Below are 26,678 nucleotides of genomic sequence, written 5' to 3'. Positions count from 1 at the left end.
CAGCCCGTGTGTGGGCAAACCTGAGATTTGAACCCACATAGCCTAGCTCCAAGCCTATAAGACAGCACTCATCCTGAAGCATAGGAGAGCTGGGAAAGAACTTAGAGGAGGAGACTGGGCCCAGAAGGTAAAGCAAATTGTTCAGGGTCACCCAGATTGGTTGCTGACAGAAGTGGGATCCCCACCCTGGCTGGCGCTGGTCATCTAACGGTTCCCAGGAAACATCTAACACAGTGACAGTCCAGTATGATCCCCTTCAGGAAGGACTGGGCTACAGGTTTAGAAAGTTTTGGATTTTAGACTGCAAAAACAGGCTACTCTACTTCGCTCAGTGAGATGGTATGTTGAGTGGCATGCGCAGTTCTGAGCATGGTATTTTCAGAGGAATATGAATATCTGTTCAGAGATGTGGAGCAGGTTTATGAAGAGGGAGGCAGCTGAAGAAACTGGGCTTCCTTCACATAGATCAAAGAGTGGCCTTAAGGAAACATGAAATTGTCCTCGAAAGTCATGGTTGCTTGTGCTAGATGCCTGTAAGGCCCTTTGCTTCCTGAAATCCTCTGATTCTAGGTCTCCAACTTCCTGGGGGACAAATGTGTTATACAGGAAGCACAGGATCTGGAGTTAAAAACCAGGATTAGCTCCATGCCTCTGCCATGGGCAGTTATTTCTCTTCTCTGAGACTCAGTTTCTGGTTTGTTTCCATATGTAATTTTCAATATAAATCACATCAAAGAATGTATACAATAGTTTAACAAACAAGCAAATGCTCACTTCCAGACCACTAGCCTGAGAAATACAACACGGCCCCAGTTCATTAGTAGCCTGTCTATCCATCCCCATCCCACCCCTTCCTTCTCCAGAGGTAGCCTCTGCTCCCACTTGGTGAGAATCGGTAACTCACTTTTCTTTACAGCTTTGCTATGAAGCTTACATTTCTGAACTTTACCTCTTTTTTTTAACCTTAATTTTTGAAACTTAATTTAATGGCATCATATGTTCCTCTGTATTTGCTTCTTTCACTCAACATGCTATGGGTGTTGTCCATGTTGAAGCATGTAGCTGTGTGTGTTCATATGCACTGCTGTGTGGCATTACACTGTGTGCCTAGGCTGCAGGTTATTTATCTGATTTTACTGTCCATGAACACTGGATTCATGCTAACATGAACAATGTCCTATGAACACCCGTACGTAAGTCTTCTGGCACACATACGTAAAATCAACCACAGGTGGAGTAAGGACTTAAATGTAAAAGGCAAACTATATGGTGTTTGGGGAAAAATATAGGAGACCATCTGAGTGACCTCTGGGTAGGAAGGACTTCTCAAATGAGGCTGAGAGAGCACCAACCACAAAGGAAAAACAGTGATAAATTGCTATATAGCCAGAAGTGAAACCGCTGGGGGTGCCCATGGTCTGCTTCACCACTACTAACATCCAATCATCTGTGTTTCATTTAAACAGTTCTTTCCTACACAGCGGTCATTCAGGTATTTTCCCATATTTTCTTCCAAATGTTTTATGAGCTTTGATTTCTATATTTAGATCTTTAATCCATCTGTATTGATTTTATGTTTGGTGTGAGGTAGGGGCCCAATTTCAATGCTCTTCCCATAAGAATTACTAAATATCCCAGTGTCACCCATTGAAAGTCTTCCCTTACCCTTCTGATCTATAGTACTTGCTATATCAAATAATCTGATAAACCTTTGTGTATAGATTAATGTCCACATATGCATGGAACAGTTTCTCTTGTAGGTCTATAGATTAATGTCCACATATGCATGGAACAGTTTCTCTTGTAGGTCTTCACAAACATAATTTTTGATGGTACAATTTATGTGAGCCTAAACCTGGCATTAAAATTTCATTTTTATTAACATATCAAAGTGCTACATTTCACTTAGTATATTATATTGTTAACCTATGATCTATGTGCAGTCAGCCCAAATTTCTCATATTAATCATGCCAAGAAAACCAAAACACAAAGATTTCCTTACCTCTAAAGTGACCTTCAAAAAGGCTATTTCTGAATATTCCTGAGTCTTAAAAGGGGCTATAAACATTCTTCTTAGTACTTACTCCCTCTCTTCCAATATTTACCTATTTCAGATACATAACTCCCACTTCAAACAGAGCCTTTTTAATCTCTTTAATAAGGTTTTGCTTGGTTTATGTCCATTATATAATACACCAAGAATAGTCATACCAAAAATTTTGTCTATTGAAGCATTTGAAGGCAACGTGCAATTAAACACAGTAAATTGTCTTTTTAAACGTTGTGGAATGTCATTTCGACCCCCTCCAGGGTGGATCATTGCTGCTATGAGCTGCACATCAACAATAGTCGTGAAGTCTCCAGGCTTATCCAAGCTGTACATTCCTTCCATTTCCATCATCTGACGCACAATCTCATTAGTTATCTGAAATGTTATAGTTTTTTTTAGTAACATGTCACTTTCATATTCCTCCATAGTGCCTATAAGATTACTACAGATGAGATTAGAAGAAAATATTCAACTCTTATCAATGAAGTGTTTGTAAATGTTGATGATCACCTTCAAGGCTATTTGGCTTAACCAATCACCCACGAACTCTAAACCATAAATTAAACATGTCTGGTGCAGGTCCAATGTGCTCTTTATCACATTGATAAAACTAATTTCCAAATAAATTTAGGTAGGTGAATTATGGAATGTTTGGTACAATTACAACAGCACTCAAGGTTACAAGTTTTACTATAGACACCTTTCACACTCAAAATTCAACACTTCAAAAAACGTCAGAATGTGGGATGGTTTCACTCCTGAGTTTTCAAAATTACTGCATGTTTGGTTTTTGGTTTTGTGTACTCCTCTGATCTTAACTGTAGCCTCTAACATCACTGAAACTCCCTCCTCACTAAAAATGTTTCCTCTGTTGGTTTCAGAGGCTCAATTCTTCCCAGGTTCATCTCATGAAAAACTGGAAAGCCTGCAAACCTTTTGGTGTACGGGACGATGCTCCAACCAACTGAGCCACCGGCCAGCGCCTATAGGAGCTATTTTAGTCATACCTGATCTCCCCATTCATTAATGACAGGCATATTAATATCATCAATAAATACAGTCATTTTTCTGCCTCCTGGTGGCCCATATGTGCTTCCCATTCGCTTATCCACATAGCTTTCAATTGTTCTCTAGAAAAAGGAAATGGTTGGTTTGATGCATTAGATCTCAAGCTACATTTCTAAAAATGATGAGAGTATTTTCCAGAGTAGAATACAATTCATTATTTAATATGTATAAATATCATTATTAAAATACACATTGTGAATTTTAAAAATTATTAGAATGTTAATCATTAATTTATATTAAAGGAGATATAATCAAAAGTTCAGCTTCAGCCTCAATATTAGGCTATTAATCCAAATTTTAGACTATTAAATATTAGACTATTAATCCAAATATGGTATTTGAATTTGTTTTTAATCTCAGTCTTAGGGAGGTTAAATAGCTGAATGACAACATGTAACACCATTCCTTTTGAGATATATATACACATATATGTACATATATATACACACACACACACATATATCAATGTTTATATGCATATACATTTTATCATAGCCACCACTTAAAATATGTATTTAATGTTGATTAATAAAGCAAATGATGAATTTTACCTGAAACATTATTGGTTCCGTGGCAGATGAAAAGTTTAGACTTTTGGATAACTGTACTTCGGGATCATATTTTTTCAAATAGGCCTTAATCATTACAGTTTTTGCAGTTCCCTGCTCTCCTATGAGCAAAACAGCCTGCAATTGCAGGGTAGTCATGTTGAAAGGTGTTATAACATGTTTAGTTTTAAATATCTTATGGCCATTCTTTCATTCTATAAGTTAATACAACTCATTTTTTGGAATTACAACTACACAAAAATATATCCTAGTTGAATTAGAGATTTAAATGTAAAATGTATGCTATCAAAGTACTAGAAGGAAATATGGGTGAATATTCCCGTGACCACAGCAGTATGGAAGGAGTATGGGAGTCAGCAGTGACATACATCCCGGGACCTGGGGTTCATTTTCCAAACATGTTTCTCTCACTGCCTACAGCCTGTTATGCTGAAATTTAATTTTTCTACCTGTAGTGTGTGAAAAGGGGTGTGTTTCTTACATGGTTTGCAATTGTCTAAGAAACTTTCAAACTTACTTTATTTTGTTTTGCAATGGTGTCTATCAAAAAATTTGTTCTAATGTTATCAACATTTGGAACCAAAATTGATGAATACTCTGGAATACTGTCGGTTGGATAAAAATATGGCTGAATTTTCTTATTCCAGTGATCCCAATCACCTATACAATAAGTAAAAATTGATCTTAATAAAACTGCATTCCTCTAAAGTAGTTACAGTACAAAAATGCAAGTGCTATAAACAATCAACAAAATCATAAAAATATTTAAAACATTTTCCTAACACATGTTAACATATCTGTTTATCTAATCTAACATCATATCTAATATCTAATTTAATATCTGATTATCTAATATACGTGGCATTAGATAATTAAATTTGTTTTGCTCCTTACAAAATTTTTCAGTTGCTAAATCATTCATCTGGAGAGATCTGGACAATGGTTAGTTATGTCTTTCCTTTTTCCCCCCGATATCTCTGGTAAGAGATTTATCTATTTTATTGATCTTTTCAAATAACCATTTTTGGTTTGGCTCTGGAGTCTAAGAGAATTCATATCTAGATTTAAGGATGCATTTAATTTTGGTTTGCGTTTTGAGTTAGACCTTTTTATCATCCCAAATCTTTAATAGCATCTAATCACATGCTGTAAAATTACTGGTAATTCTGGTCAAAGCTGGCCAGCTGAAAAAAGTTCACTTACCTTACTTAGGCTCTTTATAAAGGCCCTTTAAAATACAAACTTTCACTTAATCCCTATTTTACTTTATTTTCTTATGTTTTTATTGATTTTCAAAGAGAGAGGATGGGAGAGGAGGGGAGAGAGAGAAAAGCGACGATGAGAGAGAAACATCAATCGACTGCCTCCTACACGCCCCCTACTAGGAATCTAGCCCAAAACTCGGGCATGCGCCCTGGCTGGGAATTGAACCCATGACCTCTTTGTGCATGGGTTAACACTCAACCACTGAGCCACACTAGTCAGGCATCCTCATTTTCAAATTATTCCCATGCCCTCAAATGTGCCTAGTGTCCCCCAGGTCCAGGCAACCCTGTGTTTTATACTTTCCAAACAATAATTCTTCAGTCTTTGGCCAGTGTAGGGTCGGTGCAGCTGTCTAGCAGTGTGGCTTTGGAAAGAGAACCTGGAGGTGTGTTTCTTAAGCCGACTTAAAAGCAGCCTTCTTGTTTTTACCTCCACCTTTGCCTCAGTGTCCAATGTCTGAGCCCTCTGAAGGTTCTGTAATATATACTGCACTGCTTCTCAACTCTTCCCACTGCTGGCTTAGGGCTTACCTTTGGCCAGTGTGCTTAATCAACTGCCACTTACCTTTCTGCTTTCTTGCTTTCAAAATGTAGTTATTGCAGTCTACTCTCCTGTTCTTTTGAGTTTGTGCATTAAAAAAATACCTTTGCTGTTTTGGGGTTTTAGAAAGAATCAGAGGTAAATATAGTTTTTAGGAAGTATGATTTTTCTTCTCTGAGGCTTAGAAGAACTGGAAGCTAGGCTCTGGGTAAAAGCATCAAGGTCAAGGGCATTTCTTTTAGAGAGAGGTGAGTTGGGCCCTGCCACACACAGCAAGCAGGCTGGTCTGCTACAGGTAAGGTGGACCCATCTGTTTGGTTCATTCTCTACTTATCTCGACATTTCCAACAGGAAAGTTATGGGATCTATTCCTGCATTGTAAAGAATCTGTGTCCCCTACACTGCTACCTTTCTTTGTCAAGCATTAGAAAACAGGTAATATAAGAGGTATTGCTAACTTATTCATGCCAGATGTCACTTAGGCCACTCCAAGAGAAGTCAGCAGTCTCTGTACCAGTTCCCAGCACAGCCAACATGCAAAATTATACTATTCTTTGCATATATAACCTTTAAAAATATGTTAGCAATTATATTATTCATAATTGGTTTAATATATCCCCCATAGAAGAGTTTATGGAAGTTTATATTTTTCCCATTTAAAAAAATGTTACTTCATTTCAGGTGTAAGTCACTACATGCTTACCATAGTCAGTAACATAAAACTCATACATGGTTTGATTTGTGCCTTCAGATATGTCTGGTAAGTCTAACTTGCTTTCATGGCTTCGTATAAAAGCTTCAAGCTTATCTCTGCTTTCCAATTCCAGAAGGGCTCCCAAACTCCACATTAGGCCAAACACAAATAATTTATGAAGATGCTCCACACACGAAACACCACCTTCTTCTTTGGAGGGAATTAAACCTTCCAGAAGAGTGAGAGACTGAAAATATTTAAAATACAATAAAATAAATTGTTATATTTAAATGTCTTAAATAAAAATTTTAAAATGATAATAAATTTAGGAGGAGGAAAAGAGAAAACAAATGAATTTCCCCATATTGCTTGGTCACTGTCTAGCAGCTAGCAGTATTTAGAAGAAAAGTCAGCTGCTTTAGACAGGCTGAATGGTCCAGCAGAGAGGATGCTAATCTGGGAATCGGGAGGCGTGGTTTCTACTCCCAGCTCAAGGCACTATCTTGAGTTTCAGTTTCCTGATCTATAAAGCAAAATGCCTAGACTAGATGTTTTCTAGGACAGTTTCTGGTTCTAAAGTTCGGTTACTCCAAATTTTCTAGATCAAAGATTGTATTTCTTTTTAACATTTTACAGGGCTCAGCGAACTGTGGCCCAGGGGCCAGCCACCTGTTGGGCAAATGAAGTTTTACTAAAACACAGTCACATTCACCTACGCATTGTGTCTGGCTGCTTTTGCAATACAACAGCAGAGCTGAGTGGGTGAGACAGAGTTGTGCAGAGCCTAAAATATTTACTAGCTTCCCCTTTAAAAAAGTGTGTGAACCACCATTCGCCACCAGAAAGAAATGTATCTACAGTAAAACATCCTCAGTCTTTCAAAACAAAATTATTTCAAAATATGCTTTCCACTGATGTTATGCATTTTAAAGTAATTACGAAATATTTATTTCAGCTTTATGTATTATTTCTAGCCTACCCACCCTTGCTGTCTTGAGGATCCTTACATCAAGAATCACACACTAGAATGGATCACCTATGGACTAGAATCAGGCAAGCCCTTAAAAGTCTATGCTTAGTTCGTTCTTTTTTTTTTTTTTTTTTTGTCTAAGGACTAAAAAGGAAAACTGAGGAGGAAAAAAAAAAGATACTAAAAACTACTTGGAGAATTGTTTAAAGGTTTCCCTATCTGCTATACACTAAATTTGCATAGCCAAGATTGCCATCCAAGTTTTCCTGATTGCCACCTGCTCCTTTTGTATTTTTCTGTAGAACTGTGAGCTATATTTACTTATTTTGTCTACTCTCATTATTGCACACACTTTCTGGGAAGGTTACTAAGCTTGACGATGGGAAAGATAATTCATTCCTCTTCCCCTGACAACAACCCCCTGGGAAATAAAAATAATAGAGAGATGGCAGTAAGAGCATTAATGAGCTCTTAAATAGGAATCCAACTTTTCAGAGCCTTCACAGCCACATTAAAAAGATTTCTATGGACTGCACACATTTCTATTTCAGATGCCTCTAAACTACAACTGAGTAAGAAAAAAAAATCTCAAATCTAAGTAGTGAATATACAAAAAAAAATCTTACTTGCACAATATAGTTGCACTCTAAGAGTTGCATTTTTGGATTGAGGTTTAGTTTCATATATGTATATATATCTTCAAATATTTTGTCATACAGAGTTTGAAATACAGCAGCTTCCTGTGCGGTACGCTTCTTCAACCACGCCTACAGCAAAGAAACAGTCTGTTTATTAAGAAAGTGAACCATGGGAAGTTAAAGCAGCTTCTGCAAGTCTCCCATCCCCACCTGTAATATCGGCCTCCAGTTGAGAGCAGAGCTGCTGATATAGACCATGCCCATCCTAGACACCGTGGCAGGAGATGCGTTCTCAATATTGTGGACTTCAAACAAAAGCTTACAGTTAGGGGACATGGGGATGCGATCCCCATTAGCTAACGTGAGCGTTTTATTGTCATCCAACACAGAATTTAAGTTCTCAATCCAAATGGCATCTACAGGGCCATCTAAAACAAGGAAAATGTTTTCGCCTGCAAACAGTTAAGACAGAAAATTAAGCAAATAACCATAATAAACTGGCAGGAAAAACAACTGATCACAAAGGAGAGCTTGTGTGTACCTTTTTTAGCTTTCAATGTTTTTCTCCACAGTGTAGAAAAGATCCCATCCGTCCAATCATTGGTAGCAGTGTCCAGCCTGCCAAACATCTGAGGCGCAGTAATAGCTTTCGGGTTCATTCGCATTTCCCGGTGAGGCCTGCCGCATTCTGTCAGTGACTTCATCAGGACTGTTATCACTGCTGTCTTCCCTGAGCCACTGGGCCCGAGAGTCATCAAGCCGTGACGTACCAGCGACGTCTCGTATAACTGAGCAACAAAATGAAACAGTCGATTGGAAAATGTGACTTATAAGTCTCTGGCTGACATTCATAGAGGTAGTGTGCTGAAACTGAGAAAGATTTTAATAATCGGCCCAGTAAAGTAACTAGTTCACTATTTTTTAAATGAGAAAATGGGGGAAAAAATGTTTTTTGTTTTGCTAGAGTTGGATAGCAAACTAGCATCATGTTATAAAATTTGTGATAAAGTAATGACAATGTGGAACTTGAATTACATTTTGGAAAAAATTAATTCAGGCTCTAGTTTTTGGTACTCAAACCTTGTAATTTTGTTTTGCGGAGGATACACATCGAGCAATTTTTCCACTTTCTCAGCGTGCAATGTGATGATACTGCCCCCTCGAGGTGGAAAGCAGCAACACAAACCATCATGGGGTGGATCCAAGTTACCCATCTATCTGCCTGGTTTCCCAGGAGCATAGCTGGAGATGAGGATTCTTAGGCCAGTGATTTACTCAGGGAGTGCTCTGAGGAGAAACTGAGACAGGCACGGGGAAAGCAGGACAGGAATGGGGAGAAGCAAACAGAGGTGTGACAAACTCCCGTGCCTGGCACTGCTGCTGTTTGTGCTGCCAACAAGCGGCTCCAGTTCTCCAGAGGGAGTAGTGAATGTGGGCAGATGTGTTAGGATCACACAGAAGCTGAGGAAGGGCACATTGAAACGGCAGAAGAGATTCAAGGAGACATACTAAAACGTGGACAGTGTCTGTTACAACATCCTGTCTACTGTCCTGTTAATAAAAATAAAAAGTCAAAGGTCTCACAGCTGATCAGAGGTAGAATTTGAGTTCTAACATTTTAGATAGGAATGTATTACTACTTAACCCATAGTTTAAAAGCAGCAGGGGCACTGGCCATAACATTATATTAAAGAGTAATGTTACTGACATCAAAAAAGAACAAAATATTCTAGTCCCCCGCCCACTGAGATGACTAGGATTTCAGTATCATCATCAGTATACTATATGCATATCATAGATAAAATGTTTGTCCAGAAATTTAAAAAAGTTTTCAAATAGTTTTCAGTACATGGATGATAAAAAATACTTAAACTTTTAAACTTTAAGTATTCCCTTGCAAGATTTGGATCTGTTTCATAATCTGGCAAAAACACTAAAATAAGAATTTTAATTTTGAAGTGCAGTTTTTAACACTGTCCACAATTTCAGCTCCTTCATATTCCAAAAGTCCTGGAAAATACTCCCAAAGCATCAAGCTCATAGAGATTTAATCCTGCCTCTGCTACAGCTTCGTGACTGCTGATCGAGAGGGTTGTCACAACCGGTGAAATGTGATGAGCAGAAAGACACCAAGAGGTGCAAAGACTCAAGTGTTAGTGTGGGTGTGAACATGTGTGCGTGTGAAGATGTCCACACACAAAGCAGGAACAGACTGATACTACCAGAGGCCTCAGGCTCCGTGCCCGGGGAGGCACCCAGCCACCGGCAATACTGCCAGATTGGTGCAGGAAGCCTGCTGGACCATTCCATCTCCCTGAGTTTTTATAATTTAATATCCCCTCCCAACTACTCCTGAGATTCTGGTTACTGCCCAACCTTCTCACCAAGTGTAAGCACCTCAATGAATTACCACTTGTTTACTGTGAGGCGGGGTAAATCCACCCCATCCCACTAGAACCAGCACATCCTCCTGAGGCCTCTTCTTGCATTGATGTGTGTTAATTTAGTTTCAACATTTACATCAAGTAAGACTAATATCAGTAGTCCTCCTCTTGAAATGGGGATTTTTAACAACACATGATTATCATTATACTGAAAAAGATTAAAATTTCTTTACCTGCACAAGTTTGAGATTCCAAGGTGGATGGTTCACCAAACCTTCTAACTGAACCTGGTGGGCTACTGCATCTTGTAGTTCCACGTAAGTATTACTATCCAGCTGTAATCCTGGAAACAGGTCATTGATTAAGCTGAGGAACAGGGGTTCATCTTCATCAACCTACAACGGCAGAGAGTACATTTACTCCAGTCAACAAGTGCCCACCGACCAGCTCGGAAGCACACAGCACCTATCACTTCACAGCCACTCTCCTCACCAGACTGTGTTCCCTAGTACCTTCTCCTGGACACCACCACTGAGTACACGTTACCCACAGCATCGCGCCCGCAGTGCCCTGGCATTCAATGTCCTCTAGTCTACTGCTCCAAGGTTTGACCTCATTACTTTGTCATGTGAATGCTCTGCTTCTGACAGACAGGTATACAAATTAACCTTAAAATCATGCCATTAAGAGTCCCTACCCCATGAAAACAGGATGGTAATATCTCTTTAAGTAAGGAAAATACCCATGGCCCTGCATGACCGGCTCATTCAGCATCAGCTGGAAAACCATCAAAGCAGAGTCCTGACCTGACCTGGTATAAGCAGCAGGGTTGAGCAAACGGAGTCTACTCCTCCTTTGCTGTCTTCAATGCCTAGATCACCCCATTCACAACTGCTGGCCGCTTCTGATTGCTCCTTATTTTCTGGGGCACCCCTGATGCTTTCTGGAATTCTTGTCTAGGAGTTTCAAGAATACCATTATCTAAGGGAAGCGGTATGTGTACTGGAAGGAGCAGAGGAGTTGGCATCAGAAAGTCTTGTGGACTTCTGTTCCAGCTTCTCAACTGACTGTGATTGTGGGTGGGTTCTCCAAACTCTGAGTTCCCTAGCCAGCCAGCCACATCCCACAGAGTTGCTATGAGACTCAAACAAGGCAATACCCCTGAAAAGGCTGCAACAGTAATGAACCACACAGATGTGAACTGTTGGTTTTTGTAACTACAATGTGAGCTTCTTGAGAACCATTTCTTCCCCAGCCTTGTTGTTCCAGGGCATAGACACAATATGTAGCCTAGAGAGTCCTTTGAATAAACCACATGAACCTTCCCAGCAGCTAGTTCAAAACAACTCAGCTCACAGTGGCAAGAATGAAAGGAGCATAATCACTATTATAATCTCCACAGCCAAGTTGTGGTGCATTTTCAGTAAACAGAAATAATGTTGATGTTCGGGGAGAAACATAGCTGAGATGAGCTAAACATATACAGACAAAGTAACAGCTCTCATGGTTCCCTGTGAATCAGAATTTCATGTTCAGAATATTTTGCATTATGAATAATGGCTGAGGACTGGACTGAAACGTGGGGGCAAAACCCACTGAGGAGGCCTGTTCTAGGGCACACAACTGACAAGAGGGTGCATTTTCGGCCCACAACGGTCATACCAGCAATGGGTTTTTGCTCCTGGAAGCAGTGGTAGATTCACACACCCATTGTTGCTGCAGTTATTAATGCTCGAAGACTAACATGAGCCAACCCCCACTTGTCAGCCAAGTAGAGAGAAACCAGGTCAAATTCTGGAAAGAGGAGTGAGTTCAGGGAAGAAAGATACCAGTTTAGAAAGGTTCATATCTCTTAGTCCTCTCATGACAGTGCTTAATTCACTATCCTCTGGCCTGGCTCTCTTCTGAGATCCAAGTGTCCTCAATACAGATAGGATATTTCTCAGCCCAAAGTCATAATGAACCTAAGAGGGGGGAAAAAGGGAAAAGATTATCTAACTGAAAAGCTCTAAATGTAGACCCACTATACATATAGAGATAGATATTCTGATACGTATGTACTGTAGTTTTGGCGTGGCTGAGCGGCAAAGTTTTCTTAGCTGAATTCCCCCACCTTCCCTTTGACTGAACAATGATCACTCCATTGGAAAGATCGAGCTGTATGACAGTGTTCACACTTTAAATACCTTTTGAGAATAAGACAGTCTGATACAGGCTGAGAAGCAAAGAGATTTAAAATGCACAGCCAACAAGTTATATGCTATGTGACTCCATTTATATAACGTTCTTGAAATAAGATTATAGAGATGGAGAAAAGATTAGTGGCTGCAAAGGGGTAGGGATTTGGTAGAGGTGGCTGTGGCTATAAAGGGGCAGCATGAGGGAACCTTGTAGTGAAAGAACAGTTCTGCATGTTGAGTGTGGTGGTGGTTAAATGAATCTACACATGTGATATAATTGCATAGAACTACACACGTGCACACGCACACACTCTGAGGGCGTTTCAGTTGGTGAAACCTTAATAAGCTCTGGACCGCACCAACGTCCATTTTCTGGATTTGTTATGATACTATAGTTATAAGATGTCAACTTTGAAGAAAGTAAGGTAATGAATACATGGGCCCTCCCAGCACATTTCTTTGCAACTTTCAATGAATTTATAATTATTCAAAAATAAACAGGTTTTAAAAATACATAAGCAATAGGTGAAAGTAATTATAAATTTATTTTGGAAAAGAGTCAAGGAGATTTTCTTAAGCTCACTGATTAACATTTATCAAGGTAAAACTGCAAAGTCAAAAAATCAAGTTTTATAGCTAGGGGAAAAACAAATATACAAAGTTACCTGCTTAGTAAGTTGTTCCTCACACAGCTTGTAAAGAACATAAAACTTCTGAGCCAAGATAACATTTTCAAGAAAACCACAGCTTGCAAGCTTAACTCGCATAATGATCTGAAAAAATTAGTATAGCGAGATTTTCAACAACTTGCATGGAAAACAAGTAAAAAACATAAATGACATTATTATTTTTTTATTTAGAGGGAGGAAGGGAGATAGACAGATGTAGAGAGAAAGAGAGAGAGAGTTGGGGGGGGGGGGTAGAGAAAGATCATTGTGAGAGAGAAACATCTATCGGTTTGCCCTGACCAGGGATTTAACCCACAACCTGGGTATGTGCCCTGATGGGAATTAAGCCCACCACCTTCCGGTGTGTGGGATGGCGCTTCAAACAACTGAGCCACACAGGCAGGGCCATATTATGTTTTCAAATCCAAATGCATACCTGTCTATCAGGAACCATCATAGCAACAGTTCTGAACTGAATTTTTAAGTTTTCTGGTAGTTCTTGGCGCCCAGCATATCCAGGGTTCTAGAAGTTAAAATTATTTAATTTTTAATTGTTGACATAACTTTTATTTCATGAATACAAATACATTTCAAATCCCTAATTGTGACTCTAAGGTGGTACTGAAAACAACATTAGATTCATAAACCTCCCTCTTTTCTCAAAATTTCATATTAGACCATCAATATTTATTAATGTCACATCAGTCCTTTTTACATATTTCCAGTTTCATTATACTAATACGGACACACACACCACTTTGTGAACAAAAATTAAGCATCTGTCTATCTACTAGTAAGAAAGTAAAAAAGAAAATAGATAGAAAAAAAAAGAAAACCAAATAAATATCTGGATAATTATGATCGAAAATACATTATTGAAAGAAAAATAAAATTCAGGATTTCATACTGATGAGTTTACTTAGGTAATTTTTATTTTCTCTTTTCACTTATTCTGTTCAGTCAAAATTGTAGAGTTCTCTGGCTGACAAAGTGCCATTAAAAAAGCCCAGGTGGAGAAGGGAAATAAAGGTGGGAATGATGAGAAGATACTGAGCAGGAGAAGGTAGAGGTGGCAGGAAACTGAGGCTTGCAAGTAGCTATAGGTTGAGGACAGGTCAGGCCCAAAAGTCCCAAGGGTAAGGTCAGGGGTTCAAAGGTAAGGCAAAACAAGGTCAGTTATTTTAGGAGAGTACCTAAGAAACCCTCATTCCCTGACCATTTATTGGGTGCTGTCAATAGGCTAGATACATGGCTAAGTGCTGGGCATACAGAGATTGCTGGTTGCCTATCAATGCTCCCTTTTTTCTCCTTCCTTAGTCACAGAACCCCAGCTGCAAGCTGGGGGCATCAGTACCCAGATTAAAAACTACATTTCCCAGCCTGCCTTGCAGCTGGAGTGGTTAAATTCTACATCATGAGACACAAAGGGACACACTGTATGAAATAACCTTGTTGTTTAAAGGAAGTTGATTCAGTTGATTAACTGTAATACAACAGAGCTGCTTTGGTAGCATCTTAAGTCATAGGTGAGCCTGAGGTTGGAAACCATGATGGAGCAGAAACACAGGAGAATCCTGAATAAACCCTTACATGTTAAGCCACTTTTTTGTGTGGCTCAGTTATTCACAGCCTAACCTAGTGTCTAACTGACATTTCCAACATTATTCTTAATCCAAGGAGAACGTTAAACTTATTTTAAATTATTCCGTGTCACAGTTATCACACTGAATAAATTACTTCATCCCATTTTCAGAGTTATAACTGATCGCTTCAGGATTATTATTTACTCCCAAGTGCTTTACTGGATGTCTACTTACAATGAATTTATTAGAAACTTTCCTTATTTTTCTTCCTATGAGTTATCTACTGGACACTTAAAAATCAGAGTACTTTGTGTTATCTTGCAACTTAAGAGATTTAACTGACTAGAAAACATATAAAAAACATTACGTAAAACTGGCTGAACATTAACTTCACTTCTCCAATTCATAGAAACCCCTACTTATTCATGCCTTTGGTTTTCTTTCTATACAATATTGTATCTCAAAGCTCTGCCCTTAATCACGTGGTAAATGAATTTGCCACAGTTCTTTGGTATCGGACCTTGTTGAATTATTTGGGAAATTTTAAATCATTTTCATGATCCTTTATTAAGTTTCAGAGAAAACCAAGTGTAAAGGTTAAGTAGTCAGGTTGATGTTAGACAGTAACATCTTTCTCTAACTAGCTGTGTGACTCGAGCAAGTTTTTAAACCTCTCTGTGTCTCAGGAACCTCAGTTATAAAATATCCAACATACAAAATACAGTACATGACTACACTTCCCTGCCCCTTTGAAGTTAGGTATGGCCATGTAAACTGCTTTAAGAAATGTTTGTGACTTGGGTCACTTCTGGACAGAAACTCTTAAGAGCCAGGGCACAGTTCTCTGTGTTCTTTTCCTTTGCTACAGCAAACAGTGAAGGCTGTGATAGGACCAGAGTAAGGACATCGAAAGCAGACCCTGCCCTCTCCACCCAGCCCCATCACTAGGGAGAAACAAATCTGTGGCATTTCAAGCCACTAAGATTTGGGAATTGTTATTACAGCTATCCTGTCCGATACAATATATAAAACATTTAACCCATCGCCTTACACACAGTAAGTGTTCAATAAACAGTAGCTATTATTATCATTAATATATTACTATTTTATTTTCTGTCTGGGCTATTTTTACTACTCAAAAAAATCATATGATATGAAAGAATAGCTCTGGACTCCTGGATACTTAGTCATTTACCCACAAATAGATGCTTTCTTTCACTTAAGTCTATAACAATTAAACCAGCCAAGTTGCATTTAAAACTTATATTCTCACCATTGTTAGGAAGATTCCAAATTCTGGATTTAAATCAACACAATCACCATCAGAAAAAATGAACTGTTTTTTTCTCTCTTTTCTTGCTGTCAAAACAATATAAATTTGTTGGGCTGCCACTGATAAGACGGGCAATTCAATTCTGTTAAACTCATCAAAACAGCCCCAAGAACCTGACTGTGCAAGACCTGGTATGAAAAACAGTTAATTTGAAAAGTTTTACTTCTTAATAACAATCATTTTTCTAACAATTACATACTGAAATATAACTTAAAGTTTCATATCTGGCTGTTTAGAAAGACATATTTAATTGCAGCAATATAAAGAGGTTTCATTATTTTCACACCATCACCAAGACAATGAAAATCGTACACTGCCAAAATGAAAGTACAGACATGTCATTACATTCAGGGATGCTGAAGGGCGATAAAATTGGATTCAATCTGGAAGTGTTTCCTCCAGTGGGGATGGGAGTGGAAGGAACCGAAATGTTCGGGGAAACTGACCAAATAAGGAATGCCCTGTCTGAATCAGATCACTCTGTTCCTTCCTTGTTAAAATGAGAGAAATATGGGGAGACTGAGTAAGTCAGAGAATGGCCAAAGGGATTTTTATTTATTGCTTATAAAACCCAGCACAAAGAAAGACCTGGATGGATATTGTGGACATTGTTCCTGTATAATCTCTAAGGATGAAAACCTTCATTACCTTCACCTGCATGAAATGCTCTTTCTTTTATTATTGCCCCCTCCCCCTCTAGTTTTTCTTTGCTCTCCTTTGGGAATTCCCACTGTACAGACGTTGGAACTTATATAGCTACCTCTATGGCCCTTAAGGTTTTCTGTAAAACTTTCTGTTTTCTTTTGCAATGTATTCTCTTGGCTAGATATTCCAATTAAAGAGAGTTTTGTTTTTTAATTTACATTTTTAACATCCAAGTTTTCCAACTGTTATTTTTTCATAGCAACCTGTTGTGTGTTTTTTTAATTGGTTCTATGTGATAAATTCTTGAATCTCTCTAAGCTATTAACTTTATTTACTTTTGAATTTCCTTCTGTTTTCTGTTCATCAGTTTAGTGGTCAGGGGGTTTCTGTTGTTTTGGGTACCTCCCTAATTCCTTCAAATATTTCATGAGACTTTGTTATCTCTGCATATGCGTGCATTTCCTCATGCCAAATGCAAATTCCTGCTTGCAGGATGCATGCCTGCCTCTGGCCAGCTGAGGGAAGGGATGGAGACGCAAGGGAGCTTGCTCTCCAGGTCTGGGGCTTGCAGTCTGGCCTGGTGCACTGCTTGTCTCTCTGACACAGGCCCCATCTGGGGTTGGTCTCTGTCAGGATTCCCACTTCAGGGAGCTGTGCTACAGCTTTTATATGGAGGGGAAACACTTTTTCTTTGCCTTCTGCTATCATTTTGGTATCATGGGGTTTACCTTGCACCCTAGTCTGCTTCTCTCAACCATCCCCAGCCCTCAAGCTGGGAGCGATCCAAAGATCCCTTCTCTGATTAGAAAATGATTCTCAGAGTTAGAAAATGTTTTAACAGTCAGGCAATTAAAAAGATTAATATAATGAATGCCCATATACATACCTATCAAATCAGCAATTTGCTTCAGGTTTTATTCTAAAGAATAATGTTGGAACCAGTTCAAGTCCTTGTGTACCCCTCTTGAACCTACACTCCCTCCTCCTCCAGAAGTAACTTCTGCCCTGAATTGGATGCCAGTGGTTCCTACGCATGCTCTAAACCATCACTCTTATGCATGAATTCATGAACACTATATATTCTGCATGTTCAAAATTTGTATGTGTGTATGTATCTATCCATCTACACCTACCTATCTATAAATTACTGTGCATATCCTCCTGAAACTTGAATCATTAGCTCAATATTACTTTCCTGAGGTTTATCTGTGCTGATAAAGATCTAATTCACTATTTTAAAATGCTGTGCTGGACAGTGTTCCATTGCATAAACATACCAGTTTAAAAACTCCTACTCTCAATGGATTTTGGGGTTGTTGCCAGTCTTGCTCACAGTCTTGCTCACAGCTCCTTGCGATCTGTGTGAGGAGTGGACATGCTCGCTGCTCAGAGTGTGGGCACCTCACATTCGCCAGCGTTGCCAAGCTGTTCTCTGAGCAGCTCCGCCGATTTACGCACATGAGGACTTACAGTTCCCACATGTCCTTACCAACAGTGGGTTTATCAGACTTTTCTACTTTTGACAATCTGGCAGGAGTGAGATATCTCATTATTGTTTTATTTTGTGTTTCTTAATGATTTGAAGAAAATCTTTTTTAATGCTAGATATTAATTTTTTGCCAGCTATACATGTTAAGATATTTTCGCTTAGTCTGAAGCTTATGTTTTATTTTCTTTCTTAAATGGAGAAATACCTCATGAAGACTGTGTAAGAGCTGGGCGTGCAATCGGGGTGTCTCTTCTGGGGACACCGCTCGCGTCCCGCCTGAAGGAAGGTACTTAGCACAGGGAGGCGCAGGGCCCGCTCTCCCGACTGCCCCTCTTCCCTCCTGGAGCCGGCGCTGCTCGTCTGAGCTCCGTCATAATCAGTCTCATGCTTTGCTCTGCTTTCTTCTTCTCTTTCTTGTTTTATTTTTACTATCTATATATACATATCTACATAATACATTTTTGGTTTTACCTATTTTTGAATTTTAATTAACTTTAATCATACTATCTGTGTTTTTGTGAGACTTGCTTCTTGCCCTCTAAACTGTTTGTGAGACTGCTCTATGTCAACGCACCGACTCCTTGTGCTGCACCGACTCATTTTTACCGCTATAGAGCTCTGTGACATATGATATGTAAAGTATATGCCCACAGTCTATGTATTTTTGTGTCCAGCCCACCACAGAGGACACCTGAGCTGTTGCCAGCTGTTTGCAGTTATTGGCAATGCTGCCACGGATGTTTACCCAGAGGCTCCCAGGGCAGAAGAGCAGCTTGTCTGAGTGGACACCAGGAGGTGGGCTAGCTGAGAATACACACATATGCTTTTTTTCCCAAACAAAGTTTTACACTCCCACCAGTAGTGGATGACTGTTTCTGTTGCTCTACACCAGAGCTGGGGAAAGTCCGGCCCGCGGGCCCTCTACAGCCCGCGAAATCGTTTGGTCTGGTCCTGCCAACGCAACCACAGACAGGACTCGAAATTCAATAAATCTAGGAGCTTTCTTCATAGCTAATTTTTAAGTTGATAGTTTTGTATGGCCCTCAAATGATATAATAAATATCCAAATGGCCCTTGGCAGAACAAAGGTTCCCTACCCCTGCTCTACACCTTGCCAATGGTAAAAAATGTCACACTTAAATTGTTCTTAATCTGGTGTGTACAAAATGGAACCGCTTTATAATGTACGACTCTTTGACTGTTGGTCACTGGTTTTCTTCATTTGCGTAATGCCTGTTTAAGACTTTTCCTCATTTTTTCTGTTGGGTTATCTTTCTCTTACTGATTTACAGGCATTACTAATATATTTGGGACACTAGTCCTCTGTAGGTAATATATATCGCTAGTGCCATTTCCAAATTTCGGGCATGCTTTCTCTCTTTGGTAACTACTGATGAACAGGTATTTTTAACAGAGTGGGCAATGTATCAATCTTTCCTTTGTGGCTTGTGGGTTTGTATTAAAAACCTCTTTCTACTCTGAAAGCAAAGATGTTTTCCTTTGGTACTTTCTAAAAACCCACACAAGTTTGCCTACTACGTTTAGACATTTAATTCCCAGAGCTGAGTTTTATATATGGTGTCAGCATCCAATTTTTATATAAGTAGGGACCCAACTTTCCTTATTAAGTATTAATCAACTGCTGTCCCAGAACACTTTATTGCAAAGTGTGTCCCTCCATCGCTGACTCACAGTAACACCTCTGCCACCCGTCATGTGTCCTGGGCCCGTCTTTATTTGCTATTTTACCCTTCGGGCCCACTCATCCATCCTGACCAACCCTACACTCTTGAGGTCACATTCTAAATGGTATTTTTCTCAAGTTTTCATTTTCTGTTTTTTTGTGTGTGGTTCATCAAAATAAAATTTATTTTTTATTGATTTTATATTCTAGGAAACTTGCTAAATTCTATTTTCCTATAGATTTTGTTGAATTTTAAAAAGTATACCCTATCATTTGTAAATAATGAAATTTTGCATTTCTTTCTTTCTTTCCAATCTTTGTATTTTTGTTGTTGTTTCTTATGGCATTGGGTAGGATCCCAAGTACAGTGATGACTAGAAGAAATGATAACAGGAACCCTTGTCCTACACCTCATCTCAAAGAGCATGCTTTCAAAATTCCAAGTATGATGTTGGCTGTCGACATCCTTGGTCAAGTGAGCCACAGGGGTGAATATCTGGGGGAAGAACCTAAGGACCAGCAAGAGTAAGGAATCTGAGGAGAGAATGTGCTTTGAGTGTTTGAGAAACATCAGAAAGGCCACTATGGTTATAGGAGAGAGCGTAAGGGGCGTAGAGAGGATCAGGAGATGGGGCAGGTCAGAACAGTAGCATGGGGAAGGGCGGGTGTGACTGTGTAAAACAGCACAGGACCTAAGGAGTTCTGCTTTTACTGAGTGAAGCCATGGGCAGCTTACAGCAGAAGAGAGCCGTGATCTGACTTACCTGTAAAAGGACTGCTATGCTGCTGTTTTGAGACTGGAGTGGAGGAGACAAGGGTAAACACAGGGCGACCAATTAGGAGGTTCATTGGAATAGTGCAGGTGAGAGATGATGACTGGCTTGAACCAGCATGACAGCAGTGGGATCAGATTTGGGGTGTATTTGGAAAGTAATAGTGTTTGCTGCTGACAATATAAGAGAAAGAGAAGAGTAAAAGATAAGTCAAAGATTTTTTTTGTCTGAGCATCTGGAAGAATGAAATGGCTACTCAGTGTGATGGGGAAGGCTGAGGATGGAGAAATATGGGGATGGGAGAGCACAAGTTGAGACCTATTAGACACTTACGTGGAGATGTCAAGTCGTAGATATCAGTTGTATATACGGATCTGAAATTTCAAGAAGTCCAAGCCAGAGAGATAAATTTGACCACACAGATAGTATTTACAGTTCGGGTCTGCATGAGACCATGAGAGAACGCAGGTAGGGAAAGAAGAGAGGATCGCCTAGCACCGAGTTCTAAGGCTGGAAAGCTCTCCAATCTTTTTTTCTTTGTCCATCTGAAACCACCTACCTACCTTTCAGGATTTTCTCAGAATTCTCACCTGCTGATGTCCCTCCTTATATCCCAGTGTTGCTATGCTTTTAAAAAATCAATCATTTCAGTGAAATTTAGGGATGGAAGGGAAGCGCACATGTCATCGGTTTGTTATCTTCAGCGTATCACCGCCACTGTTGTTTCAGGCAGTAATAAATTGATCCCATTTCCATAATCCACTGCACATTCAACTCATGGCAATAATACTGAACCAATGAAATGGATTATATCCAGCCATTTTTGACCAAGAAAAATCTCAAGATCATATGCATCAACTTATATTAATTTTGGTTAAGTGGGAAAATATCACTTTCGATATATATCAGAAAATAACATTGAAGTGCAGTAAAAATAAATTCACCCAAAATAGGGTGTTTGACACTTGCCTTTAAAAATCCTTCCTAGCCCTCTGAAATCCATCTGATCAGAGCAGTTAAACACCACCACATATTTTCCCAAACATCTTCCCATGTCTTTTGTGGTTTCTGTTTTGCCAGTGCCCGCAGGTCCTGCTGGAGCGCCTCCCATGTTCATGCCCAAAGCCTGTGCTAAAGTAATGTAGCATCTGCAGATGTCAATCAGACAAAGCATGGTGAGTGTGGGGTAACACGTTACGGTAAAGCACAAGCAAAAGTGCAATGTGACTGGAATGGGCCTGTTACTTTAGAATTTGAGCAGCTCACATAGGAGACAGGCAACCAAACAAGGTTGGAGCACCTGACACTTGTTAGCAGTAGTGCAGTGAGTGACTGCAAACACTGCTTGGGACAAACTCCTAAATTCCACAAGAAGCTGGCACGCACCAACTCCAATACACCATTACAAGTTGTTTTACTATGAAATGTTTCATTCATTTACATAAGTGTAAAGAATAACCTAATGAACCTCCTTGTATTTATGATCCAGCTTCAGTGATACTTGTTTCAGATTTAAGTAAAATTTAGTAAAGCTTCGTGACACATGAAGCGTTATATGGAAACATCAATGGGAGGGAAAACACACTGACGAGTTTATGTGGCAGTGGCAGTGGGCATATAAAGGGAAGTTGGATGAATCCAGAAGAGGCTGAAGACCAAAACTAAATGTTATAATTTTACTGGAGGCTCCTTATGTAAAGTAATGGCAGAATCAAGTGTTCTGTGATCCAATTTAAGTCAGTTCTACAAACGTTTATTGAGTGTCTTCTATGAACAACATATTGATCTGTTGTGGATAGATAAGGAAGACCCAGTGTTACTGAAAAAAAACTGTGAGGGGAGGTGCCATTAACCAAGTATTCAGACCTGGCTAAGATACTTCACTCTAGGTATCAATGTCCACATCTGAAAACCAGGAGACTAAATTAGACAATCTCCAAGGACCCTCCTCTCTTTGCAATTCTAATGACTTCCTTTATGGGCCTAGAGATGTTTTTCTATCTTGCAATCTAGACTTTGTTACCAAATTACTCATAGCCAACATTCAAGCTTGCTTTTATTCTTTTACCTTTTTTTACTTCATTAAAATTTAATGTACAAGTAACAACTACGGTTATTTCACTATTTGATGAGCTAGCGCAGACCTAACACGACAGCAATAAGCTTTTGTTAATATTTCAAATACACTTTCAAAACAATTTTAAGCACATTATTTAATTACAAAATCGAATAACAAAAACTAAGTTTCCTACCTGTCTGTTAATGGAGTGATAACAAGTCGATCAGTGCATCCCAGAAATTCATTTTGGTAAACAAAATCAACATCTGTAATAGACACTACTGTTTGATCCAAATCTTCTTTAAAATAAAATCTACTCTGTTTTAGCCATTCAAAATCAGTTATTGATTTAATATGCATTTTTACCTTAAAAACATGAAATACAAAGAGATTAGATACTGAATTGCAATAGCATAAAACACAAGCATATGGGCAGTTTTTACTCACTCATTCCTGAGCTGATTCTCACTCAAAAATATAAAAAATAAGTATGTAAAAGACGTATTTATTGAGTCCCTCCTTGGGCCTGACACGGTGCTGGGTAAACAGAGACAGACACAGCCCCGCCTCCTGGGGCTTATACAGAAGGACCAAAGACAAGCAGATAAGTAAGTAATTGTGATAAAGTGTCAAAGAAACTCAGGGTTTATGAAAATAAGTAGCAAGAGGACCTAACCTAGTGGAGGGTGTCTGAGAGGGGTACTCAAAAGAAAAACAGAGACATCAAAACTAACACCTGGATAAATAGTAGGAATTAGCCAGGGAAATAAAGCAGAAGGGATGGGTAATGGAGGTGTGGGAGGGCAAAATGCTTTAGGCAAAGGCCGGGAAGATCTGGTTGGCATGTTCAAGAAGCTGAAAGAAGTTCACTACAGCTGAGGCATCCAGGACCTGGACAGAGGGGCAAGAGCTGAGACTTCACAGGGTGTGAGAAAGGGGCTGGGCACTGTTCACTGGCAATGGGAAGCCACTGAAGGACTCAGGCAGGGAGTTGCTCATATATGCACACGTGCCTTTCTACACCAGCACTGTGGCCAAACCAGTCAACCCGCCCAGTCACCAGTGCATACCTATAGGGCAAGCAGTACCAGGCTCCCACCACAATGGATGCAAGAAATAGAAACCAGGTAAGCACATTTAGGAACAACATCCCACCACAACCACATTCTGGGGTGCTTCACTACTCCATTGGCAAACTTGGAGAAACTCCAGGCCTGCCCATTCGGGGAATCAACATGGGAAAATGACAAATGGTCCCCTTCACTGCTCCCCCCCCCCCCAATCCTCACCCAAGGTTATGTCCATTGAAGAGAGAGAGAAACATCAATTGGTTGCCTCCTGTATGTGCCCTGACCAGGAATCAAACCCATGACCTTTCAGTGTACGGAACGACACTAACCAACTGAGCCACACCGATCAGGGCCCCTTCACTACTCTCAAACCCAGTGGCCCACTTCAGGTCATTCAGCTGACACTGAAAAATGGACCTCTGGCAACTGTACAATGTTCAGATCTCCATCTAATCAAGTCTCCATGCTATTTACAATCTTGCTTTTCGTTGTATTGTTTCATAGTTCATGACCTTGTCTCCCCTCCAGTTAAGAATTCTGGCATCCCTCCTAAAGCACAGTCTGTATTTGTCACCTTAAAAGAACTACTTTCTGGCAACATAACCAGTGCCACCCCCAGGACTCTGCTAACACAGGACCCATAGCCATGGAGATGTACTCAGCTAGCTATTTTCAATAACCCACAACATGGTGAGGAGCTGAAAGAGGAGGAAGAAAGAAGAGCCAGTATTTACTGAGTTCCTACTGTAAAGCAGGCTATTCCAAGCATTAGAGATGAAAAAACAAAATGCAAATATGCTGGCCAAGACATCTCATTTTCGTTGGGATGCAAACTGACCATGAGTTCAACAATAATTAAGACAAAAAGAAAATGGTTTCATGGTTTTAATTGTATATAGATTTTTTAAAATTTCCATTCTGTATGGAAAGTAATGCTTTGCTCAGCACTTAAATTTAAAAGAAATTTCTTTTATGGGACTTCAGCTTTAAGAATCAGTGAGAGACATAGAGACAGACATTAGCCTCAACAATATCTCTTAACAGGCACAGTAATGGATTCCATAGGAGTTTCTTGAGGTGGGCTTCAATGAAAGCCAAAGTATAAGGGTAACTGCAATTCAGTGAAAGCAAATCTGTAGAAGGACAAAGAAATATGGTCTGAGTATGCTCGATAATTAGCTTTATCCAGAGACCAGTCCTAGAGCAGTGTTTCTGGAACTCTCCTACACATATGAATCACCTGGGAATCTTGTTGAAATGCAGATTCTAATTCAGTACATGGGTGGGGAAGGGGTAGTGAGGGGAGGAGGCTGGAGATTCTTGCTTTTCTAACAAGCTCCCAGGAGATGCCAGTGCAACTGGTTGGCATATAATACTTTGAGAAGCAAGGATATACATTCCAGGGGAATATCTAGACTGCATGTCCTTCAGTCTTCAACAGTGTAACTTATCTGAACAGAATTTCCGATATAAGCTTAAAACAGATTGCCTGTGATCATATTCTCTAAAAAAGGGTCCAAAATTGCATGAATTATGTGTCTCTAATAAAGGAAAGAGGTGCCTTTAAGATGAATCAAATCAAACCAAATAAAACAATGTCAGTTAAAGACAAAGATAGTAAAACATTAGCATATCAAAACCTCCCTATAGTGGATAACCACTGCTTTAAGAGAACTTGATCTTGCTCAAGATTATTGGTTACTGAGAGTTCGATTTCCAAAGGTAATTCTAATACTCCTCCTCCTCCTCTCACCTTACAAAACCTTGCCCAAACCAAGCCCATGATGCCCAGCTGGACACCATCAGCTGGTGTCCAACATGAGAGTTCTGTGAGGGTTGATTCTATGGATCTGGACTTCCTTCCCAACCAGCCCCTCATAACTCATGACCAGTGCCACCTAAATTGTATCATGACCCTGTTATTTGGTTTAATGGTACAATTAGTTCACATCACATCAGCTGGTTCCAGACTTTCGGAATGGCAAATGTGAATATAAATATATGTTGTTTAAACCACCAAACATAGGTATTTGTAGACATGGTACATATGTATATACAGCTGTGAAAAAGGACAAGGTAGATATAAGTTAGGGAATAAATATAATACTTAAATTTTCATTTTTAGGAGCATTAAATTATTAACTAATAGACTAAATTACTTTAAGAAAACTATATACTTTACCAAGTCATCAAAAATATCTCTCTGATGCACATGGATAGTAATTAGAGTTTCAAATTTTACTCTTTCAAATTTGCTTAGGTCATGTGTCGTCTGACTAATTAGAATATTTAGAATATCCAAAAATTTCTGGTTGGTTATTTGCATGATTTTCCTGTCATCTTTTGCATTATTTAAAGCATCTTCTGAATCGTGTGTCCACAGCATCTGAATTCCCAGAAGCCCAACCTATAAATCCAGCAGACAAACAAGCCAAATATTTAAAACACATCCTATAACAAAATTTGGTGGCGACTTATTCACATGAAGGCGAAAAGGATTTTGCTCATTTTAAAGTACAAAAGGGACATGCGCTTCTCCACTCCCCAAAAATAGTTTTCCAAAGGTCTCTTTGCAACTTTTTATTTTTCATTGATTTATTTTTTATTTTTTTAAATCCTAACCCAAGGATACTTTTTCCATTGCTTTTCAGAGAGAGTGGAAGGGAGAGAGACAGAGATAGAAAAACATCAATGTCATCTAGAGAGAGACACATCGACTAGTTGCCTCCCGCACATACCCTGACCGGGGCCGGGGACTGAGCCTACAACCAAGGTACGGGCCTTAACGGGAATCAAACCCGGGACCCTTCAGTCTGAGGGCCGACGCTCTAACCAAAACTGGCTAGGGCTCTTTGCAACTTTTTAAAAAGATACACTGCCTTTCTCCTTTCTTGACCTCCACTCTAATATCCATATCTTTATCTACATCTGTTTTTGTCTACATATTTATCTAGGAGAGAGAGACAGAAAGTGAGAAGGGGAGAATTTTTTCCTTTGTCTAAGGCGTAAGGAAA

General features: G+C 39.4%; 1 protein-coding gene across 1 annotated transcript in view; it reads right to left on the bottom strand.

The window, feature by feature from the left end:
• Positions 1 to 26,678, bottom strand: part of DNAH8 (dynein axonemal heavy chain 8) — a 248,175-nt gene that overhangs the window by 114,201 nt on the left and 107,296 nt on the right. Inside the window, exons 41-56 of the mRNA XM_081141591.1 lie at positions 25,847 to 26,071; positions 22,788 to 22,960; positions 21,505 to 21,683; positions 15,885 to 16,072; positions 13,465 to 13,551; positions 13,026 to 13,133; positions 12,010 to 12,144; positions 10,414 to 10,575; positions 8,338 to 8,584; positions 8,007 to 8,248; positions 7,785 to 7,925; positions 6,198 to 6,435; positions 4,206 to 4,348; positions 3,671 to 3,805; positions 3,059 to 3,181; positions 2,213 to 2,426 (exon numbers count right to left, since the gene is read on the bottom strand). Coding sequence (XP_080997717.1) covers positions 2,213 to 2,426; positions 3,059 to 3,181; positions 3,671 to 3,805; positions 4,206 to 4,348; positions 6,198 to 6,435; positions 7,785 to 7,925; positions 8,007 to 8,248; positions 8,338 to 8,584; positions 10,414 to 10,575; positions 12,010 to 12,144; positions 13,026 to 13,133; positions 13,465 to 13,551; positions 15,885 to 16,072; positions 21,505 to 21,683; positions 22,788 to 22,960; positions 25,847 to 26,071 — 2,740 coding nt within the window. The remainder of the gene's footprint in view (positions 1 to 2,212; positions 2,427 to 3,058; positions 3,182 to 3,670; positions 3,806 to 4,205; positions 4,349 to 6,197; positions 6,436 to 7,784; positions 7,926 to 8,006; positions 8,249 to 8,337; positions 8,585 to 10,413; positions 10,576 to 12,009; positions 12,145 to 13,025; positions 13,134 to 13,464; positions 13,552 to 15,884; positions 16,073 to 21,504; positions 21,684 to 22,787; positions 22,961 to 25,846; positions 26,072 to 26,678) is intronic.

The sequence above is a fragment of the Miniopterus schreibersii genome (genome assembly GCF_964146895.1).
Source record: "Miniopterus schreibersii genome assembly, chromosome: 6".
Taxonomy (NCBI): Eukaryota; Metazoa; Chordata; class Mammalia; order Chiroptera; family Miniopteridae; genus Miniopterus; species Miniopterus schreibersii.
This window is presented reverse-complemented; position numbering and strand designations above follow the sequence as displayed.